The 20,122-nt window shown below is 34.7% G+C and overlaps 1 protein-coding gene across 4 annotated transcripts in view; it reads left to right on the top strand.

Annotated features, from left to right (window-relative positions):
* CEP83 (centrosomal protein 83) overlaps positions 1-20,122 on the top strand; it is a 113,948-nt gene that overhangs the window by 34,936 nt on the left and 58,890 nt on the right. For all 4 annotated transcript variants that reach the window (XM_049627500.1, XM_049627496.1, XM_049627497.1 and 1 more), the window contains exons 2-5: positions 1,536-1,808; positions 2,447-2,597; positions 11,185-11,277; positions 13,381-13,512. In XM_049627500.1, the coding sequence (XP_049483457.1) occupies positions 1,636-1,808; positions 2,447-2,597; positions 11,185-11,277; positions 13,381-13,512 (549 nt within the window). In that variant the 5' untranslated portion in view covers positions 1,536-1,635. The remainder of the gene's footprint in view (positions 1-1,535; positions 1,809-2,446; positions 2,598-11,184; positions 11,278-13,380; positions 13,513-20,122) is intronic.

Genomic DNA, 20,122 nt, shown 5'->3' with positions numbered 1-20,122 from the left:
GGAGGGGCAGAGGGAGTGGGAGAGAGAATTCCAAGCAGGCTCAGCATTGTCAGCACAGAGCCTGACGTGGGGCACGAACCTACGAACGATGAGATCATGACCTGAGCTGGAATCAAGAGTTGAACGCTCAACTGACTGAGCCACCCTTAACTTCCATTTTAACATAGGAGTTAGAATATTTGCTGTCCACTAGAATAGAAAATAAAATTATTCATTTTATCTTGGAAATCTTTGTTTCACTAGTAGTGGGACTAAAGGGTAGCTGTTGGTTTTTTCTTATGTAGTTTAAGCTTTTAGCTAATTAAAATTTAAGCCTTATAATGCCTTTTGGTGGTATCATTAGAAAGTATGAGATAAGTTAACATTGCATGTTTCTATCTCTTAAAAATTAATTTGGATCAAAAAGCAGACTCAAAATTATGTGCCAGTTTTATGATCCAGTTAGTTAATTCCCTGACACATGTATACTTTTGACAGGATAATACCGTGGCAGCTGCTACAAACAGTGCACTGTTGCACATTTAACATGAATAATATGTGAAGTTTTCTTGAAGGACTTCTTTCCTTCTGTTAAAATGTGATTTGACAGGAAACCAAAGTAACTTTATTTTAGTTTAAAAGTCATCTTAGGTAATATGCAGACATCACATTAATTTATCAGAAATGGTATAATACAAGAGAGACTGAGTAATTTGCCATTGGTTTATGTATGCTAAAGATCTTTTCTTGTAGAAAGAAAAGGTATTTCATGATAACCCATGACCAGTGGAGATGCTATTAGGGAAAGATAAAATAGTCTTGACAAAGATTAAGAAAGCTAAAGGGGGCAGAATTGTTTTGATTAAAACTTTCATTTTTAATTATTTACAATAAGAACACTTTGTCCTTATTTTTTACTTCTAGACAAACATTTAGTTACTTTCATAATCCTGGATCAGTGCTTTTGGGGATACCTGGGGTGATTTAGTTTCCTGTTCATAGTACAGCGCAAACACATAGGTGATCAACATTTGTGTGTGGACTGATTTCTCTTCTGAGTCAATAGCATGAGTACAGCTCACCTTGTGTCAAATAAAAGACCCTTTGTAGGATTAATCACAGACATAGTTACTTGTTGGAGGTCATCTTTGTGAACATTATAATTTTCTCTAGCCATTTGCCAAGTTACAGATGGCTTTTCCCCTGATTTCACAGTGTGGATTTTGTACTAGGATCTTTCTTTCAAGTTTACCCCAGTAGCTTCAGGAACTATCTGTGGTTTGTGAATCCAAGAGGACCTAAACTGGAAAAGTTGGTAGTTCTAGTTAGGTCAGTACTTGAAGATGTGAAATTGATGGTCACATAAGCTTGGTGTGGAAGTAAAGAAAATTTGTTAAGGTATGATTCAACTTTGTTCTTTTTGTTTTATGAAAAATTAGAAATCTGAAAATTGGGCTTTGTTATAGAAATGATAGTTGAATAACAAGAAATGATAAAAAGACTGTAACACTGAAAGAGTTTAACTCATCACTAACCAAGTTCATTTCTCTGTGCAGGTATAATTTGGTATCCTGAGTGTCTGTCTTAGCAAGAAGGAAGTGGAAAATACTCTTGAAAAGAAAACTAAGACAATAAGGAAGCCAGAACTTACTTTTCATGGTGATTTGCTCACTTAACAGTATGGACACTTTTCCCACCACATTTCCTCCTGGTGGAGACAGTGGGCTGACATATTCTCAGTCTGAGGTGCAAAAAATGTTAATTGATGAAAGGTTACGATGTGAACATCATAAAACTAACTATCAGACTCTTAAAGCTGAACACACAAGGTAAGTTGCTTAAATTTGGAGGTGAGGGGCCTTATTAAATATTTTTTTGTCTGAACTTGTTCTGGAACATACAGTATATTTTTGTTAGTTTGCAGTATATAGTTTTAAAACTTTTTAATAGTAAAATTTTCGCTTTAAAATTAGTTAATTCAAAACTAACCATGATCTCAAGTGTTTTTTGAGTTGATAAAAGTTTTGCTTTGAAAGTAGCAAGACCTAGAAAATTAAATGTATCTAGGTGGCTAAGTGTGTTTTTCCCCCTCAAGTAAAATTGTATTTATTTTGAAAGAGAGAGGGTGGGGGGAGGGCAGAGAGAGGGAAGAGAGAATCCCAAGCAGGCTCCACACTGTTAGTGCAGAGCATGACACGAAGTTCATACCCATGAACCGTGAGATCATATCCTGAGCTGAAATCAAGAGTCAGATGCTTAACCAACTGAGCCACCAGGCGCCCCGTAAGTAAAATTGTATTTATAAACTACAGTGTTAATAATTAAGTGAGACTCTATAAAGAAAAGATGTTTGTGAATTTAATGGAATAAGGTCTTGTTCTGTAGTGTTGGTTGATTTTACATAAAGTAAGGTCATTAGAAAGTAAAGGATATCCTTAAAATTGAGTTCTTTTTTTAAAAAAATCAGGTTGCAAGATGAGTACATAAAGTCACAAAATGAACTCAAGCGCCTATTAAATGAAAAGCAAACTCACCAGGAAAAATTTCAGCTGCTGCTTGAAGAGCTACGAGGGGAATTAGTAGAGAAAACTAAAGACTTAGAAGAAATGAAACTGCAGGTAAGAAGAAGATATATTTCAGTGAGTACTATTGGGAAGAAATTTCCTCTGCACCTCAAAGTATTTCTAAGCTGGACTAAGAATCAAATGGATATGAGACAAATTAACAAAAGAAAATCAAATTTAGTTTGGTAAGTATTCAGAATCCACACACACAGAATTCCAAAGGCAGGCAACAGGATGCTTATGTGACATCCTGAGCTAGGGAGACCCATAAAGTCTGGGGATACAGGGGAAAGAAGATCATTATCAGGATGGTGAGAGGAGATGTTTGGAAGACAAAGGTTGCCCTGTTAAGTGGTCAAATTTATTAACAGAGGAACCTCTGTTAATAGCTCTCCTCTTGGTATAGGTTCTCCTTTCCAATTAAATTTAGGCAGTTGAGGGAGAAGTAAAGAGCTTTTCCTGAATCTGTGGGGTTTTGATTACTTTGAAGTCAAAATAATCTTCATGCCAACTGGCCCATCTTGGGGAAGCCTGCCCTTTGTGCCTATGGTACAAAAGTAGTCAGATACTGGTAAATTTGGTGAGTTCTGCCTGTATTCTTAATGAGTATTTTGCTATATTTCCAGGTGGTATAATTTAATATTCTTTCATATATTCTAGAATGTTAGCTACCACATAGGGTTTAACCATGAAGCTGTTATTTTATGCAAATTTGTATTAAATTACCTGTTCTGATTTAGGTATTGTGCTATTCAGAATAATTAGGGGAAAGGCTGGTTTGAATTGATAAATATTCAGAGTTAAAGAGTATTTTTTAAAGTTTTACTAATTCTCCTTTAAGTATTATGATTGAAACTGAGCTTAAAAAAGACTTATAGGTTTTTTCGAGGTTTTATTTTTTATTAAAAATTATTTTTATTGAGGTATAGTTCACAAGACTGATAGTTATTTTTAAGGGGCCACTTAAAAGACTATGAAAACAATATGGGCACATAATTTATGTGTGTAATGGAAGGTAAATGGTGTTTCTAAAGCAAAAAATAGTTGATACTGAAGTACTGATTATAGTTTCATTTCTCATTTGCCTAGAAAATAGACCAGAGCCAAACTTAACTATAGCACCAGTCAAACTTACCATAAATTAAAAATTAGTAGATATTAGCAGTGATAATTCTCCTGTATTCATTTAATCTCTAAGTGACACCAACTGTGTATTTCTGCTTATCAAGTGCTTGGTACAAATAATAAGGTATTTTTAATATTGGAATTGTAAGTTGATAGAGTAAAAAGCTACCTTTCATCTAGTAAGTATGGCGTTATCACCCAATTCATGGATTTCTTTGACAGCAGTGTTAAAAGTTGGTCATTCAGTGTCTTGAAATCTTCCGTTGTTGGAAACACCACCATTAAGCTTGGGTTGGAGCCTCTCCTGTGCTGTTTCATTCCTAGGTATATTTGGGACATTTAAACAAATAAAAACCTCAGAAATAGGAGTTGAGTAGGGAAATGTAATTCAAGCCTATAGAATTGGTGGATTAATTTGTTTTGCAATAGTCAGAGACCTACGTAAATGAGAATCAGTGAGCACTGAACCCAAGGAATTCAAAGTATTCTTTAGGCATTGCACATATAATTACTCTGTTTCTTCAGAGTAACTTCTAGACATGCTATTTGTACCAAGTGCATACAAACAATAAGCTTAAGAAGACTGGAGTGTTTATATTAGTATCGGATAAAATAGACTTCTAGACAAAAAGAGTGTCACTTAAGATAAAAAGGTGATTTTTATAACCAAAAATGGGTCAATTCACCAATGAGATGATGGCCTTCAACAAACAGTGGTTTTTATGCCTTCGTTTTGTCATGTAAAGAGGGTAAAAGTTGTTAACTAACAGGTTGTTGTGAAGACTAATGAGATAACATGTAGATTTTTAGTACAATGTCTGACAGAATAGATAGATACTCCTAAATGATGGCCATTTTTACTCTATTTGAATGCAGCCTCCGTAGGGCAGGAGCTTTTTTCAGTGTGTCTCCAGTGCTCAAGTATATTTATATTTGTATTTATATATTTTATAGTAGCAAATATTTGTCAAATGAATGACATGAGTAAATAGAACAAATGAATGAATTGGAAATGTTCTGTTCATATATAATACAATGTTCTTCTCTCATATGTACCTAAAGCTTAAGCATCTTAGATAATTCTCTCATTTTTTCCTGTCTGTCATGAGTTAAATTGTGTCTGCCAAAAAGGTATGTTGAATTTCTAATGCTCGGTACGTCAGAATGTGACCTTGTTTGAAAATAGAGTCTTTGCAGATGTAATTAGTTAAGATGAGGCCATACTGAAGGATGATGGGTCCTTAATCCAGTTTGACTGGTGTCTTTAGAAGTGGAGAACAGACACAAAGACAGAAACATGGGTGAGGGCAGCGGGGGAGGTGGGGAGAATAATCCTATAGTGACAGAAGCAGAGATCCAAGTGCTGCAACTGCCAAGGAATGGCCAGGATCACCAGCACTCCACCAGGAGCTAGAGTGATGCAAAGAAGGATCCTTCCCTACCGTTTTCAGAGGGAGTGTGGCCTTGCTGGCACCTTGATTTTGGACTTCTAGCCTGTGAGACAATAAATTTCTGTTGTTTTAAGATACCTAGTTTGTGGTATTTTGTTATGGTAGCTCTAGGAAACTAACACACTATCCAAAGCAGAATTCCTTTTTAGAACATTTGTGACACAGGGATTTTTATTCTCTGCTTCATTGCTTTCAGTGCAAGAGAACCCAGTGAATGTTTAAAGTGATCCAATTGCATTTATGGATTGGAGTGTGTTAAATATTTTCCCGCTCATGTTGAAATGAAATCATCCTCCCTGTGGTCTCTCTGTTGGTTCTTGTGCTATTCCTTGGATCTACACAAAATAACTTAGGACATTTCTCCATGTGGTAACTTCCCAGATGTTCATTGGCAAATATAATTTATCTGGTAAAGTTTCTGTTTTTCAAGATAAACATAACTGGTTTCTATATGATATGTATCTGGCAAAAATAAGCTAAAGAAAGATCTCTCTATATATTTATATACACATGTTGAAGCAATGTAGCTGTTTGCTTTATGGATGTTTGCAATTTGTACAAATTGTGGGTTGAATAAAGTCAATTCAACAAAGCAGAATCAGCAAGAAATATTTTAATAAATGTTTATGAAAGATGATTTTCAGAATAAACATGTATTATCTTGTCTACCTGCAGAATGCCTTTTCTGAGTTAAGATTTAATACCCCTTTGGCTTTTATAGAAAAGTGATAGAAAAGACAGTCAGAATATTTCTGTCTCATTGGTGTAGTTGTAGCGAATGGGAATAGTAATAGTGTCGGACTTTTAGGATGATTGTAAAGATGAAATGAGACAATGCATAGGAAGTGTTGGTACAGTGCTTTGATATAATAAGTAGTTAGAACATGTTAGCTATTGTTATTGTTATGTACCATGTTAGCCAAACCTTTTTTTTTTAATATGAGTTATTTGATATATTTTCTGATACAAATTTTAAAAGTTACTTTACCAGAAATGTATGTGCTTTCTTTATGCTGCCAGGCAATTGAAAGTTTATAAGCCAGTTTTTTCCCATTTTATTTGGCCGCTAGGAAGCTCGGCAAAATTCATTATTCAGTTTGTTATTAACTTGTTAAGAACCTCTGGCACAGCAATATTTGCCTTCTTAAGTTAAAACATTCTTTGGAAAATAATTGGTCTGTTTTTTATCAACATAACAAGTGTTGGTATAATACAGATTTAATATAGGTAATGACACATTTTTGTTAAATTTCTTTTGAGACAAGTGGTGGCAGTATTCCATTAGAAGTCTAAGACACAGCATACTTTCCTCCTAAAATAGCATGGGGAAAACTCTCTAACTCTATGTGTGTTTTCGTGGGGGGTGGGAGGAGGATAAATTTTTTTTTTTTTTTTTTTTTTTTTTTTAGTGTGTGTGCTTGTTTTTTAGAAGATTCTTAAGAGATTAAAAAAAAATCTTACAGAGACTTTTATCAGAGAGCTTGTAGATCATAAGACTCTTATGTAGTTACCAACTTCGGTGTTCTTTTCTCTTTGTGTGGATCCATATTTCCATTTGTATTATTTTTCTACTTTCTTAAAGATTTTCTTTAACGTTTCTTATAGTACAGATCTATTGGTGAGAATTTTTTTCAGCTCTTATATATCAAAAAATAATCGATTTTAAAGGTATTTTTGCTGAGTATTGATTTCTAGGTTGACTGTCTCCCTAGTACTTTAAAGGTATTGCTCTCTCTTTTCACAGATATTTTTTCACATACGAAATTTGCTGTCATTCTTATCTTTGTTCTGTGTATGCAGTGAGTCTTTTTTTTCTTGGCTGCTCTTAAGATTTTCTCTTTATTGCTGAATTTATTTTTTTAAGTAGGCTCCACACCCAATGTGGGGCTTGAAGCACGACTCTGATTTTAAGAGTTGCACGCTCTACTGACTGAGCCAGCCAGGCCCTCCTCTTTATTGCTGATATTGAGCAATTTGATTGACATGCCTTGTACTTCATCTTTCTGGTACTTAGGATTTATTGAGCTTCTTTGGTCTATGGGCTTACAGTTTTTATCACATATAGAAAATTGTTGTACATTACTTCAGAAAAAAGTGTTTTCTGCCTTCTTTGATCTCCTTGGTGATCCCATTATTAGGCTACTTAAAGTTCTACCATAGTTCACTCTCAGTTCATTTATTTTCAATCTTTTTTGTCTCCTTGTTGCATTTTGGATAGATTCTGGTGTCATGTCTTCAAGTTCACTGATCTTTTTTCTTCTGCAGTGTCTAAGCAGCCATTAATCCCGTATGGTGTATTTTCATTTCAGAAATTGTAGTTTTTAATCTGAAGTCCAATTTTGATCTTTTTCATACCTTCCTTATATCTACTTAACATGTTCAGTATTTTCTCTAGCTTTTTGAACATATGGAATTCAATTATAATAACTTTTAATGTCTTTGCTAATTCTCAAATCTGTATCACTTCTGAGTTGGTTTTGGTTGGTTGATTTTCTTGTTTATTGTGGGTAATATTTTCCTGCTTCTTTGCATGTCTGATAAATTTTTTTGGATGCTAGACATTGTTAATTTTATTTTGAATACTAGATTGTTTTGTGTTCTGGTAAATACTCTTGAGCTTTGTTCTGGGACAAACTCTGTTTGGGACAAAAACTGTTCTGGGACAGTTACTTGGAAGCAGTTTCATCTTTCTGAGTCTTGCTTTTAAGATTGGTTGAGAGCAGGTTAATGTTTAGTGCTCCTTATTTGTCAATACTGAGAACCTTCTCAGTACTCATTTCTCAGTGAAATGAAGTTTTTCAGCCTGACTTTTGGGAAAAACAACTATTCATACCTCTGTGTGAGTTCAGATTACTTATCCATCTAATTCTTTCAGATTGTTCTTTTCCTGGCCTTAATTAAATATTTTCTATACATGCATGTGCTGATTGGGGTACTCTACTGAATGAGTCAACAGGGACCTTTTGCAGGTCTTCATAATTTTGTGTGCCACCCTCTTTTCTGGTACCCTGTCTTGTGACTCTTGCCACACTGCTCCTTCTGGATTCTCAGTTCCATTTGCTTAGGTCAGAGAGTCCATCAGACATCGCCTGGATATCCCTTCCTGTGGCCTGGCAGCATTCTCAAAGCTTACTTTCTTTGTTGTTTGTCTCTCAGAGATCTCTGTTGCTTTATTAGACCCATTGTCTTGAAAACGGATTTTTGTCTCTTCTTTTATTCTAGCAGGAGAATAAATCTGATTTCTTTTATGCCATCTGTTGGAAGTGGAAGCACTTTTATTTCTAATTAACCTTTAATCACAGAAGTCTCAAACAAGCCCTGAGGTAGGGAGGGTGGTTGTATTGCATCCTCACATACCCATCACCCACCATCAATAATTTCAATAATTACCATCTCTCAACCAGTCTTGTTTTATCTTCTGACATCCCTGCTCTGTCCTTGAACCACTCTGGATTATTTTGACACAAATCATATTATCTCAACTCAAAATATTTTAGTATGTATCTTTATTACATCCCAAGGCAATCTCTCCTTTAAAAGCATAGTCATAATGCCATTATCATACCTAAAAGTACTTATTCCTTAATATCTTTTTTATATTGCATCTTTGTTGACATTTCCCTCATTTTCCCACAGTTTTGCTTGCTTAAAGTTGGTTTTTTTGAAACAGGAATCAAATAAGGCTTATCTATTATTACTCTGTTCCTTTTAATTACCACCTCTTCTCAGTTTGGACTCCTGATGATATTACCCAGACTCTTGACATCATAAACCAGATTGTAGCAAGAGCTTTCTATCTGGTTTCCCAACTCCATTCACTGAAATTGTTTTCCCCCCATAGTCACCAGTTTTCTCCTGCCAAAGGTTTTGATCCATTTTGCTTCTTCCTAAAATGTAGGTATGGTGATGCCATTCTTAAGCTTGAATACCTTCAGTGAATAACCAAGGCACAGAGACATATGTATAGCATGCCTTTCTTTATGTAAAAATTAAAAGTTGTGTGTGTGTATATATTTGTATATTATTTCAAGAAGAATACATAAAAATTAGCAATGATAGCTTCTTTTTTTTTTTTTTAATGTTTATTTATTTTTGAGACAGAGAGAGAGCATGAACGGGGGAGGAGCAGAGAGAGAGAGGGAGACACAGAATCCGAAACAGGCTCCAGGCTCTGAGCTGTCAGCCCAGAGCCCGACACGGGGCTCGAACTCACGGACCACGAGAACTCATGGACCCTGAGATTGTGACCTGGGCTGAAGTCGGACGCTTAACCAACCGAGCCACCCAGGCGCCCCTAGCAATGATAGCTTCTTAAGAGGGAAACTGGATGACTGAAGTAAAAAAGACTTAGGTTTTTAATATTTTTTGTTTCAATTATTTTATTTATGTAATTATATTCATTTTAAGTAAAAAACATTTTTTTTTTAAAAGTACTACTGAATACTGAGTAAATTATAAGAGTGTAAACCTCATACCTAGGAATTTTCTACTCTGTACCCTTCCCTTTTGTTTCTAGCCAGGGTGCAGCTCTGCTAGGTGGCATTTGGAAATGTTTCAACATGGCCTTGATCATCACAGTATCTAGAGAGTATTAATGCACAGGGATCCAGGATTCTAAATTGTCTATGGTGCTTAGTGTGGTTCAATTCAAAATGCCTTTAGCTTACCTTTGAGGATCATTTTTCTCCCCAAGGAATTTAAAATGTTATCCATTCTTAGTTTTTGTGTTCTATTGAAGCTTTAGTTTTCCTATTCCTTTGATGTGGCACTATTTCTATACATAAAATCTTCTCTTTTTACCTGTTTGATGAGCTTATATTGGTTATTTTTGTAGTTATTTGTATGCATAAGTTATTTTTCATATGAGAGTTTGAACTTCTTACAGAGTTAGAAATGTTTCCTGTGAGTTTTTGTGATCTTTAGAAAGTTAGGCTCTGTGTATACTTCAGTTTCTATAAAAAAAGGATGATAATATAGCTACATTGAGGATCATTGCAAGGTTTAAATAAATTGGTAAATGCATGTAAGGTATTTAGAACAGCATGTTATGTAGATTATATAATATATTGCAGAGTACTATGTATAGTAAGTATTCTGGAAAGTTTCTGGGCTGTGTGGAGTATTGATGAATAAATGAATGAATTAAGCTGAGTATTATTCTTCATTTTCAGAGATTAATGTAAATATAAACTAGGTTTTTGTCTTATAACCAGTATTCGTTCATTCTTTCAAGAAATAATAATCGAGTGATCTATGTGCCAGGCAGTAGTGTGTGGTGTTGGAAATACACCATGGTGAATAGGGATTGTGTTTGCCCTTACAGAGCTTACTTAAATACGTAATTACTTCTTAAAATCTGAGTTCTGTCAGAGAGCTGTAATAGGGAGGAACCTTGTTTCGGTGGCCAGAGTAAAAATCAGCCTTTTCTGATTGAAAATAAGAAGTCTGAAGATAAAAAATAAAAATAAAAATAAAAAAAAAATAAATCTGAAGAGGGGCGTCTAGGTGGCTCAGTTGGTTAAGTGTCCAACATTGGCTCAGGTCATGATCTCCTGGTTTGTGGGTTCGAGCCCTGTGCTGACAGCTCAGAGCCTGGAACCTGCTTTGGATTCTGTGTCTCCCTCTCTCTCTGTCCCTCCCCCACTCACTCTCTGTCTCTCAAAAAGAAATAAACTTAAAAAAAAAGTCTTAAGAATTCTCTGTGATATACCAAATTATTACCCCTTTATTTTAATTGCTTTAGAAAATAGTTAGCTGTTGTATCATGCATGGTAACCTAGGCTGCCAACATAGTTATTCTCAACAGTCATAGTAATAATAGGGAGTATCTTTACCTCATGTTAATGGGATTTTTGACATCTCTGAGGCCCTGAAATTGTGATCTTAAAGTATTGTTTCAAATAATGGTTCTATTTATGTAGTGATTACTGTAAAGTTAAGTATATTGCATCATTTCTATGAATTGAATTTTATTGTTTTATTTAGGTGTTGAAACTTGGTGAATTCTTGATTTTAATACTTGTGATTTCATATTTAGAATTGTTTTATATTTCTCTACATATTAGGTGTTAACTCCACAAAAGTTGGAACTGTTACGAGCCCAGATACAACAAGAATTAGAAACTCCAATGAGGGAACGTTTTAGGAATCTGGATGAAGTAAGTAATTTATATGGAAGGAACTGTGCATTTGTCTTTATGTGACTGATTAAAACCATTATCCCCCTTCTTAGAAGCCTTGCAGTAGCACCTCTTCTAACTCAAGAATCCTTACTTTTAGGGCTGTACAAGATGAGGTCCCATAATCTGTCCGACTTCCTTTCCTCCATCCACTTTGGCTTCTTTGATGTTTCTTTGGCACTCCAGAAATGGAACAAATCAAGAATCTTTGTGTTAGCTCTTACTTGTGACATGAACAGTGTCCTTCCAGATATCTCTTGGCCAACTTCCTCCTCTCTTTTAAGTCTTTATTGAAATGTCACTTTCTCAATGAGGCCAACTTTGACTAGTATTTTTAATTTTCTTCCTGCCTTTCCCATCACTTCTTAGACCTTTGGACCCCCATTTACCCTGCTCTACTTTTTATTTTTCTCTAGTACTAATCATGTTCTCATATGATGTATAATATTTATATTTTCTATATTACCATCTCTAGAATGTAAGTTGCATGAGAGAAGGAACCTTTATCTGTTTGGTTCATTGTATATTCCAAGTTCCTAGAATGGTTCCTAGCATACAGTAGGTGCTCAATTAATATTTGTGGAACGAAAGAGTATATTTCATGCAACCTCATAAAAATAAAAATTTGTTACAGTTTTCCTTTAGATTGAAAGATTTCCTTCCTTTTATGAGATATTGGTATAATATGACTAAATGTTTAATCAATGGGATAGGAAAAGATGACGTATATTAAGCACTATGCTTGACAACTTATATATGCAACCTTATTTAACAAATAGACCAGGACTTACACATAACAAATGAATATTGTCCCCTTCCAGATGAATCCGTTTGGAAAGCTGTAGTTTAGTGATGCTGCATTGCACAGAAACAGTTGTAGAATCCGCTTTTATAAATGGCTTATTGGCCTGATAAAGTTGTCTTTTGAATATCCTCCTGGTGATAACCAAAGCATTACGGTTGAGAGGAGACTTAATTTTGGGATGTAAACAAAGCCACTTAAACTTAAAATAGGCAATCAAGTTAAGTAAAACCTTAAAAAAATATATGTTTCTAATAAAATCATGAAACCCATTTTCTTGGCTTGTAAACTGGCTTAGAGAAATCTTTCAGCTAAAGACTTACAGTGATCTGAGTATTTTAGGAGGCATTCTTATTACTTAATTACCTGATGAATGTTGAAATAGTATCTCCTTCGTCTTCTCTATTGCCTGAGTTGTTACTGAATTTAGAATACTGGCATCTTTTGTAGTGTTAGTAAGCAGAATTGGAAGCATACCAGAGAGTTGCATGTATTCCTGGTTAGAAAGGTTGGTACTACATATATTCTTTAGACTGGTGTGTTGAACTATCATTGTAATATTATATATAACACATATTGTATCTATGTATAATTTATTATTGTTATTTTTAGGCATGAGTGAGCATATGTGTATGAGCAGGGAGGGATAAAAGGAAAGAGAACCTTAAGCAGGCCTACACCCAGTGTGGGTCCCTCCAAGGGGCTTGATCTCACAACCTGAGATCATGACTTGAGCCAAAATCAAGAGTCAGATCTTTAACCAACTGAGCCACCCAGGCGCTCCTATCATTGTACTATTTGATTGAACCTTAAGTTATTGTACTAAATATTCAAATGATCTTTTATCTACTTTGAATTCATCCTGTCTGGCTTTCAGGAAGCTATTTTCTATTTTACTGTAGAGTTAATTTTTAAAAATTAATTATGCTTTGAAAGGTGTACTACATTCTTAAATATTAGTTTTTTAAGCCCAGAGGTCAAAAGTGTTGATGTGCTATTCATTTTTATTATTATGAGAATCAGTGAGGAAATAAGGTTAATTGAATGATAATTTGCTTTATTGGCACTTTCTTAAGAATGTACTGATTCTGTATATAGGATTCTTGTCATAAAATTTTTTTTCAGGGTTTATTTATACTTATGTTAAGCTTATTTTTTACTTTTTAGAATGGCTTTCAATATAATGCAATTTAAAATTATATTTGCAAAAGCGATTTTTGGAGTAAGTACAAATTTCATTTATAAACTTGTCTGTCATAAATTGCAATCTTTTAATTTAGGAAGTGGAAAAGTATAGAACCGAATATAATAAACTCCGCTATGAACATACATTTCTTAAATCAGAATTTGAACACCAGAAAGAAGAATTTGCACGTCTTCTAGAAGAAGAAAAAATAAAATGTGAATCAGAGGTGAGTGACTATACTAGTTTAAGTCATTATCCTTCTAGACAGTAAAATTTTGTTTTTTGTAAATCCAAGTTAGAGTTGATTGCATAATTAAGTTTCATTAATTAATGGTGAAGTATTTGGCATGATTTTCATCTGCTCTGTAGTAACAGTTTTGTGTGTGTGAACATTCTTTTTGGCTATTAGATTTTCCTCTTTTTTTCCTCCTTTATTTTGCCCCAGTCAATGCAGATAGACAGTCCCTTTTCTCCCGTAGCCACAGAGACAGACTTCTTTTAACAAATATAGTTTGTTTATATCATTTTTTATGTGTACTGTCCCCCTCTACTTTTTGGGACCAAACCACATCCAGGAGAGCCCTGACTATCAGCCCATGTACCTTGTTTCTACTGAGAGAAATAAGGGATTTATACTTTATGGTGTGCCCATCACATTCAAGAAGTGAAATTTGTTCTTTCTGACATCTACAACTGCGGAATTTTCTTTCTGCTGCCTACAGCATGTTCCCGTACTCTGTCTCTATTGTTTGGGCAGCCTTTCTACTAATTTTAGTATTTTGTCTCCTAATTTTGCCAAAAGCGAGATAATGTGTTTATCATTCTTTATGTAGTTTTTACATGATTTTTTTCGGGATGGAAAGAAATACCAATTTTGTCCTGCTGTATTCAAATAAGATAATGCTGGTTGAATTTGTTAAAAAAAAAAAAAAAAAGCTTGGTATCTGCAATTATGTGAAACATTCTGTGTACAAACACATCTGCATTATGTATTTATTTTGTTGCCTTTATTTGGAATTAAGAATTAGAATATACTCACCTTCCTTAACCAATTTCTAACTGGATCAGACTGATCTATTTTTAATCAGTGAGCATACTGTTCCATGATTGTTTGATGTGTAAGAAGCTCTATGAACATTAGATCGTTTTGAGTCCACTGATGATACAATACTAGAAAACTATAAATACTTATATAATAGCCTTTTTTATTAAAAAATTCTTTACAACTTTAAATGCTTTGTTCACATATAATCTTTTGTTATAATAGTGAGATAGGACAGGACCGTATTGTTTTATCCATTTAAAGTGAGGACACTTGAGGGGTGCCCAGCTGGCCTAGTCAGTAGAGCATGCGACTAAATGATAAAATCCAAAATAATAAATCTAAAATCTAAAATAAGAAAATCTAAAAAAAAAAAAGGACACTTGAAGCACAAGATAAGCAACTTGAGCAAAGTCTCATAGAAGGTCAACAGCCAAGTTTACAGTAGAACTCAGTCACCCCAACTATCAGCCCAAAGTTTTTAAAGTTTGAAATTACCAATGATTTGAAGTTGACAAACCAATTAGGAGCCATCCACCAACTAATTTTGTCAAGAGATCTGTCAATCTATACTCCTTATGATGATGAAAAGTTTTGCATCTGTAATTTTGACAGACCTAAAGGAATTACATTTAAAAATTTTCTTGTGGAAAATAGGAATTAAAGATTTCCAGCCTAACATGTAGGTTTAGTGTATTGAAGAGTAACCACTGAGGTTAAGGATACTGGTGCTTTATGTTATACTCTGCATTTCAAATCTAATGTTGATGTTTATCTGGTAGTGATTATTTATATTCACTATTTTCTTAGTTTTATTGTTTTTCTAAAGAATGAAACCTGCATCTGAAATCTGATGACTAATCTAGTTTTCACCCTTGAAAGATCAAATAATATTCACTAAAATTTTCAAGGGGTCAGTGGTGTCATTAATTTTCCTAGTTTAAATGTCTTATGACATTGTTAGAAATCTGAAGATAAACAGCTAGCTTAGAAGCCATAATTAACAGAGACTAGAAGAGTAAAACTTTCCAATAAGACCAAAGTACTTTCTACTTCCCAATTGATTATTCAAGGACAGTATTAATTAGTGGATAATTGGATATGCTCTTTCATTCCATCACTTTATACTCCAGTTTCTATATACAAGAATAGTAAAACCTAGTGATATGATTGTAGATCAGGAGACAGGAGTAAAACTTCAAAGTGAAGACGACTCTTGCCATCTTCCAATTTTACAATTTAAACTGGCATAAAATATATTAGTTTGTACTAAAAATAATTGGCTTTTCTTGCGTTAATTAAGGATTCACACAGTACCTATGCATTTTCACTTCTACAGGTAAAAGAAGTGACTGAATATTCTTTACTGTGTTGGTGCTTATATGAATAGGAAGATTCTGTTAGTGTTTTCATGAGAAGGCATCCTGTGATTCACATTTCCCTCATGATATTCTGAATTAAAAAGAATGTATTAAAGTAGATGTCTTTATCTTATGAATAAGATAATGTCATGATTTTTCAATGCATTTGGCTGTAAGTACATACTAAGTCTGGAATACATACAGATGCAATTCTGAAGTTGCCTATATAGGCACTGTTTAAAGTGATATGCTGTGTTTTCATTATGTTATTTTGTGTCTAATTTTATATTCTGCAAATAGTAATGAAGAACAATACAAAGGGTTTTAGGTACAGGTGATTATACTGGTTGACTGAAAGAGTGAAAGAAGCAAGAGTAATTCAGTGAGGAAGTATGATGTTGAGAGAGGGGCAGTGAGCACTGCATCATATAAAAAACTTTAGGGTGGCAATATACAATGACAGGTCCCTGAGATTATTCCATCAGGCTCTCCAGACTGAGCTCTACCTTGGCTTTTATTGGGCTGATAAGATGTTCACTTTCCTGTGACAAAAAGAATTTTTCTGGGTCCCTATTACCACAGGCTATTTTTTTTTTCTTTTTTCTTTTTCTTTTTTGTTTTAAATCAAATTATTTTATTGTCAGTGTTAGATTTTCAGTGTAATTTATAATAGCATTCACAATAATACCCTATGTTTCATTTTTGGCAGATTTATACAGTGTAGTCTTGGCTTTGGGAGTAGATTCCCATGATTCATCACTTATATACAACACCCAGTGCTCATCCCGATAAGTGCCCTCCTCAGTGCCCATCTCTCATTTTCCCTGCTCAAGCCCCAACCTCAACACCCCACCCCCATCAACCTTCAGTTTGTTCTCTATTTACGAGTCTCTTATGGTTTGCCTCCCTCTCTGTAACTTATTTTTCCTTCCCCTATGGTTTTCTATTAAGTTTCTCAAATTCCACATATGAGTAAAAAATAAGATAACTGTCTTTTTCTGACTTATTTCACTTAGCATAATATCTTCCAGTTCCATCCACATTAGATTTCATTCTTTTTCATTGCTGAGTAGTATTCCAGTGTGTGTGTGTGTGTGTGTGTGTGTGTGTGTGCGCGCGCGCACCACATCTCCTTTATCTATTCATCAGTTGATGGACATTTGGGCTCTTAATTTGGGCTCTCAGCCCATAATTTGGCTGTTGTTGAAAACACTGGTATAAACATTGGGGTACATATGCCCCTATGAATCAGCACTCCTGTGTCCATTGGGTAAATTCCTAGTGGTGCTATTGCTGGGTCATAGGGTAATTCTGTTTTTGATTTTTATAGGAATTCCACACTGTTTTCCAGAGTAGCTGCACCAGTTTACATTCCCACTGACAGTGTAAGAGGGTTCCTCTTTCTCCACATCCTTGCTAACATCTGTTGTTTCGTGAGTTGTTAATTTTAGCCACTCTGACCGGTGTGAGGCAGTATCTCAACATGATTTTGATTTGTATTTCCCTGATAATGAGCAGTGATGAGCATCTTTTCATGTGTCTGTTAGCCATCTGGATATCTTCTTTGGAAAAGTGCCTATTCATGTCTTCTGCTCATTTCTTCACTGGATTATTTGTTTTTTGGGTGTTGAGTTTGGTAAGTTCTTTATACATTTCTGATACTAACCCTCTATCCAATATGTCATTTGCAATATCGTCTCCCATTCTTTTGGTTGCCTTTTAGTTTTATTGATTGTTTCCTTTGCTGTGCAGAAGCTTTTTATCTTGATGAGGTCCCAATAGTTCATTTTTGCCTTTATTTCCCTTGCCTTCAGAGGCATGTCTAATAAGAAGTTGCTGCAGCCAAAGTCAAAGAGGTTGTTACCGGTTTTCTCCTCTAGGATTTTGATGCTTTCCTGTCTCACACTTAGGTCTTTCATCCATTTTGAGTTTATTTTTGTGTATGGTGTAAGAAAGTGGTCCAGTTTCATTCTTCTGCCTGTTGCTGTCCAGTTCTCCCAGCACCATTTGCTGAAGAGACCATTGGATACTCATTCCTGCTTTGTGGAAGATTAGTTGGCCATACCTTTGTGGGTCCATTTCTGGGTTCTCTATTCTATTCCATTGGTCAATGTATCTGTTTTTGTGCCAGTACCATACTGTCTTGATGATTGCAGCTTTGTAATATAGGCTAAAGTCCGGGATTGTGATGCCTCCAGCTTTGCTTTTTTTTTTTTTTTTTTTTCAACATTACTTTGGCTATTCGGGGTCTTTTGTGGTTCCATACAAATTGTAGGATTGTTTGTTCTAGCTTGAGAAGAATGCTCTGCTATTTTGATTGGGATTGCATTGAATGTGTAGATTGCTTTGGGTAGTAGTATCGACATTTTAACAATATTTGTTCTTCCAATCCATGAGCATGGAATGTTTTTCCATTTCTTTGTGTCTTCAATTTTTTTCGTAAGCTTTCTATAGTTTTCAGCATACAGATCTTTTACCTTTTTGATTAGGTTTCTTCCTAGGTATTTTATGGTTCTTGGTGTACTTGTAAATGGGATCGATTTCATGATAGCTCTTTCTGTTGCTTCATTATTGGTGTATAGAAATGAAACTAATTTCTGTACAATTGATTTTATATCCTGCGACTTGACTATATTCAGTATCAGTTCTAGCAATTTTTTGGTGATGTCTTTTGGGTTTTCCATTTAGAGTATCATGTTATGTATGAAAAGTGAAAGTTTGATTTCTTTGCCAATTTGGATGCCTTTTATTTCATTTTGTTGTCTGATTGCTGAGACTAGCACTTCCAACACTACATTAAACAACAGTGGTAAGAGGGGACATCCCTGTCGTGTTCCTGATCTCAGGGGGAAAGCTTTCCGTTTTTTCCCATCGAGGATATTATCTGTGGGCACTTCATATATGGCTTTTATGATGGTAAGGTCTGTTCCTTCTATCCTGAATTTCTTGAGAGTTTTTATTAATTCTCAATAAAATTGTTGAATTTGATTTGCTAGTATTTTGTTGAGAATTTTTATACCCATGTTCATCAGGGATATTGACCTGTAATTCTCCTTTTTAATGGGGTCTTTGAGAATGAAGGTAATGCTGGCTTCAGAGAATGAGTCTGGAGGCTTTCCTTCTGTTTCTATCTTTTGGAACAGCTTGAGAAGAATAGGTATTAACTCTGCTTTAAATGTCTGGTAGAATTCCCCTGGGAAGCAATCTGACCCAGGACTCTCTATTTGTTGGAAGAGTTTTGATAACCAGTTCAAATTCTTTGCTGATTATGGGTCTGTTCAAATTTTCTATTTCTTCCCATTTGAGTTTTGGTAGTGTGTGAGTGCCTAGGAATTTGTCCATTTCTTCCAGATTGTCTAGTTTGTTGGCATATAATTTTTCATAGTGTTCTCTAATAATTGTATTTCTGTGGTGTTGGGTCTGATCTCTCCTTTTTCATTCATGATTTTATCTGTTTGGGTCGTCATTCTTTTCTTTGTGAGAAGTCTGGCTAGGGTTTTATCAATTTTGTTTATTCTTTCAAAGAACCAGCTCTCAGATTCATTGATCTGTTCTGTTTTTTTGGATTTGGAATTAGATAATCATTGTTCCCATTTTATAAGTGAGGAAACACTCATTTATGAGAAAACATTCATGAAGCAATGAGAGACTAGTCCAAGGTTAGTAGGTGGTAGAACCATGATTCAGATCTAGGTAGTCTGGGAGTTTCTGTTTCTGGCCATAATAGGGACTGAGTTTTTCTTAAGACCTTCACTAAAAACTGACACAGAATATAGGAAACAGTGGTGTGCAGACTGGAAAGCATGTAGTACAAGGCAGTGATCCCTGAAGGAAGGAAAAAAATGAAATAATCTCTACAATTGGCCCATATTATGTCCATCAGAGTGGAAAGGCTTTAATGCATGGTGCATTGAGTAGAAGATTCAGAAGGGTTTTACTTCAGTAGTGAAGCCAAATTAGCCCCACACTAAAGGGTACTCTGGTTCTCCCTAACAAGTGTAAAAGCAAGGTCTAAAAGTATTAAACTATTTCTAAGTAACCTAAAAGCATAACACAATGAAGATTTTAAAGTATGTAAAGGAATCCAAAAGTATCTAGTACTGAAACAAACAAACAAAACCCCATAAAATTCACAATGTCTGACATCTAATAAAAAATGACTGGGCAGCCCAGATTGGTTCATAAGTTACGGGTTCCTAATAAAACATTTAAGGAAGAAATTATGTCAGGTCTCTGCAGTCTGTTACAGAAAATAAAGTCAGAGGTAATATTTCTTAACTCATTCTGAGAGGCCAGATACCTAATACCTAAACCAACCTAATACCTAATATTTAAACCAAAGACAACAAAACAAAACAAAAACTATAGACCACTGTCTCTCATGAACAAAGATTTCAAGAATCCTGAACAAAATATTAGCAAATCAAATCCAA

This window comes from Panthera uncia, chromosome B4, assembly GCF_023721935.1.
Source record: "Panthera uncia isolate 11264 chromosome B4, Puncia_PCG_1.0, whole genome shotgun sequence".
Taxonomy (NCBI): Eukaryota; Metazoa; Chordata; class Mammalia; order Carnivora; family Felidae; genus Panthera; species Panthera uncia.
Note: the sequence above shows the minus strand (reverse complement) of the source record. Positions and strands in the feature narration are given on the sequence as shown.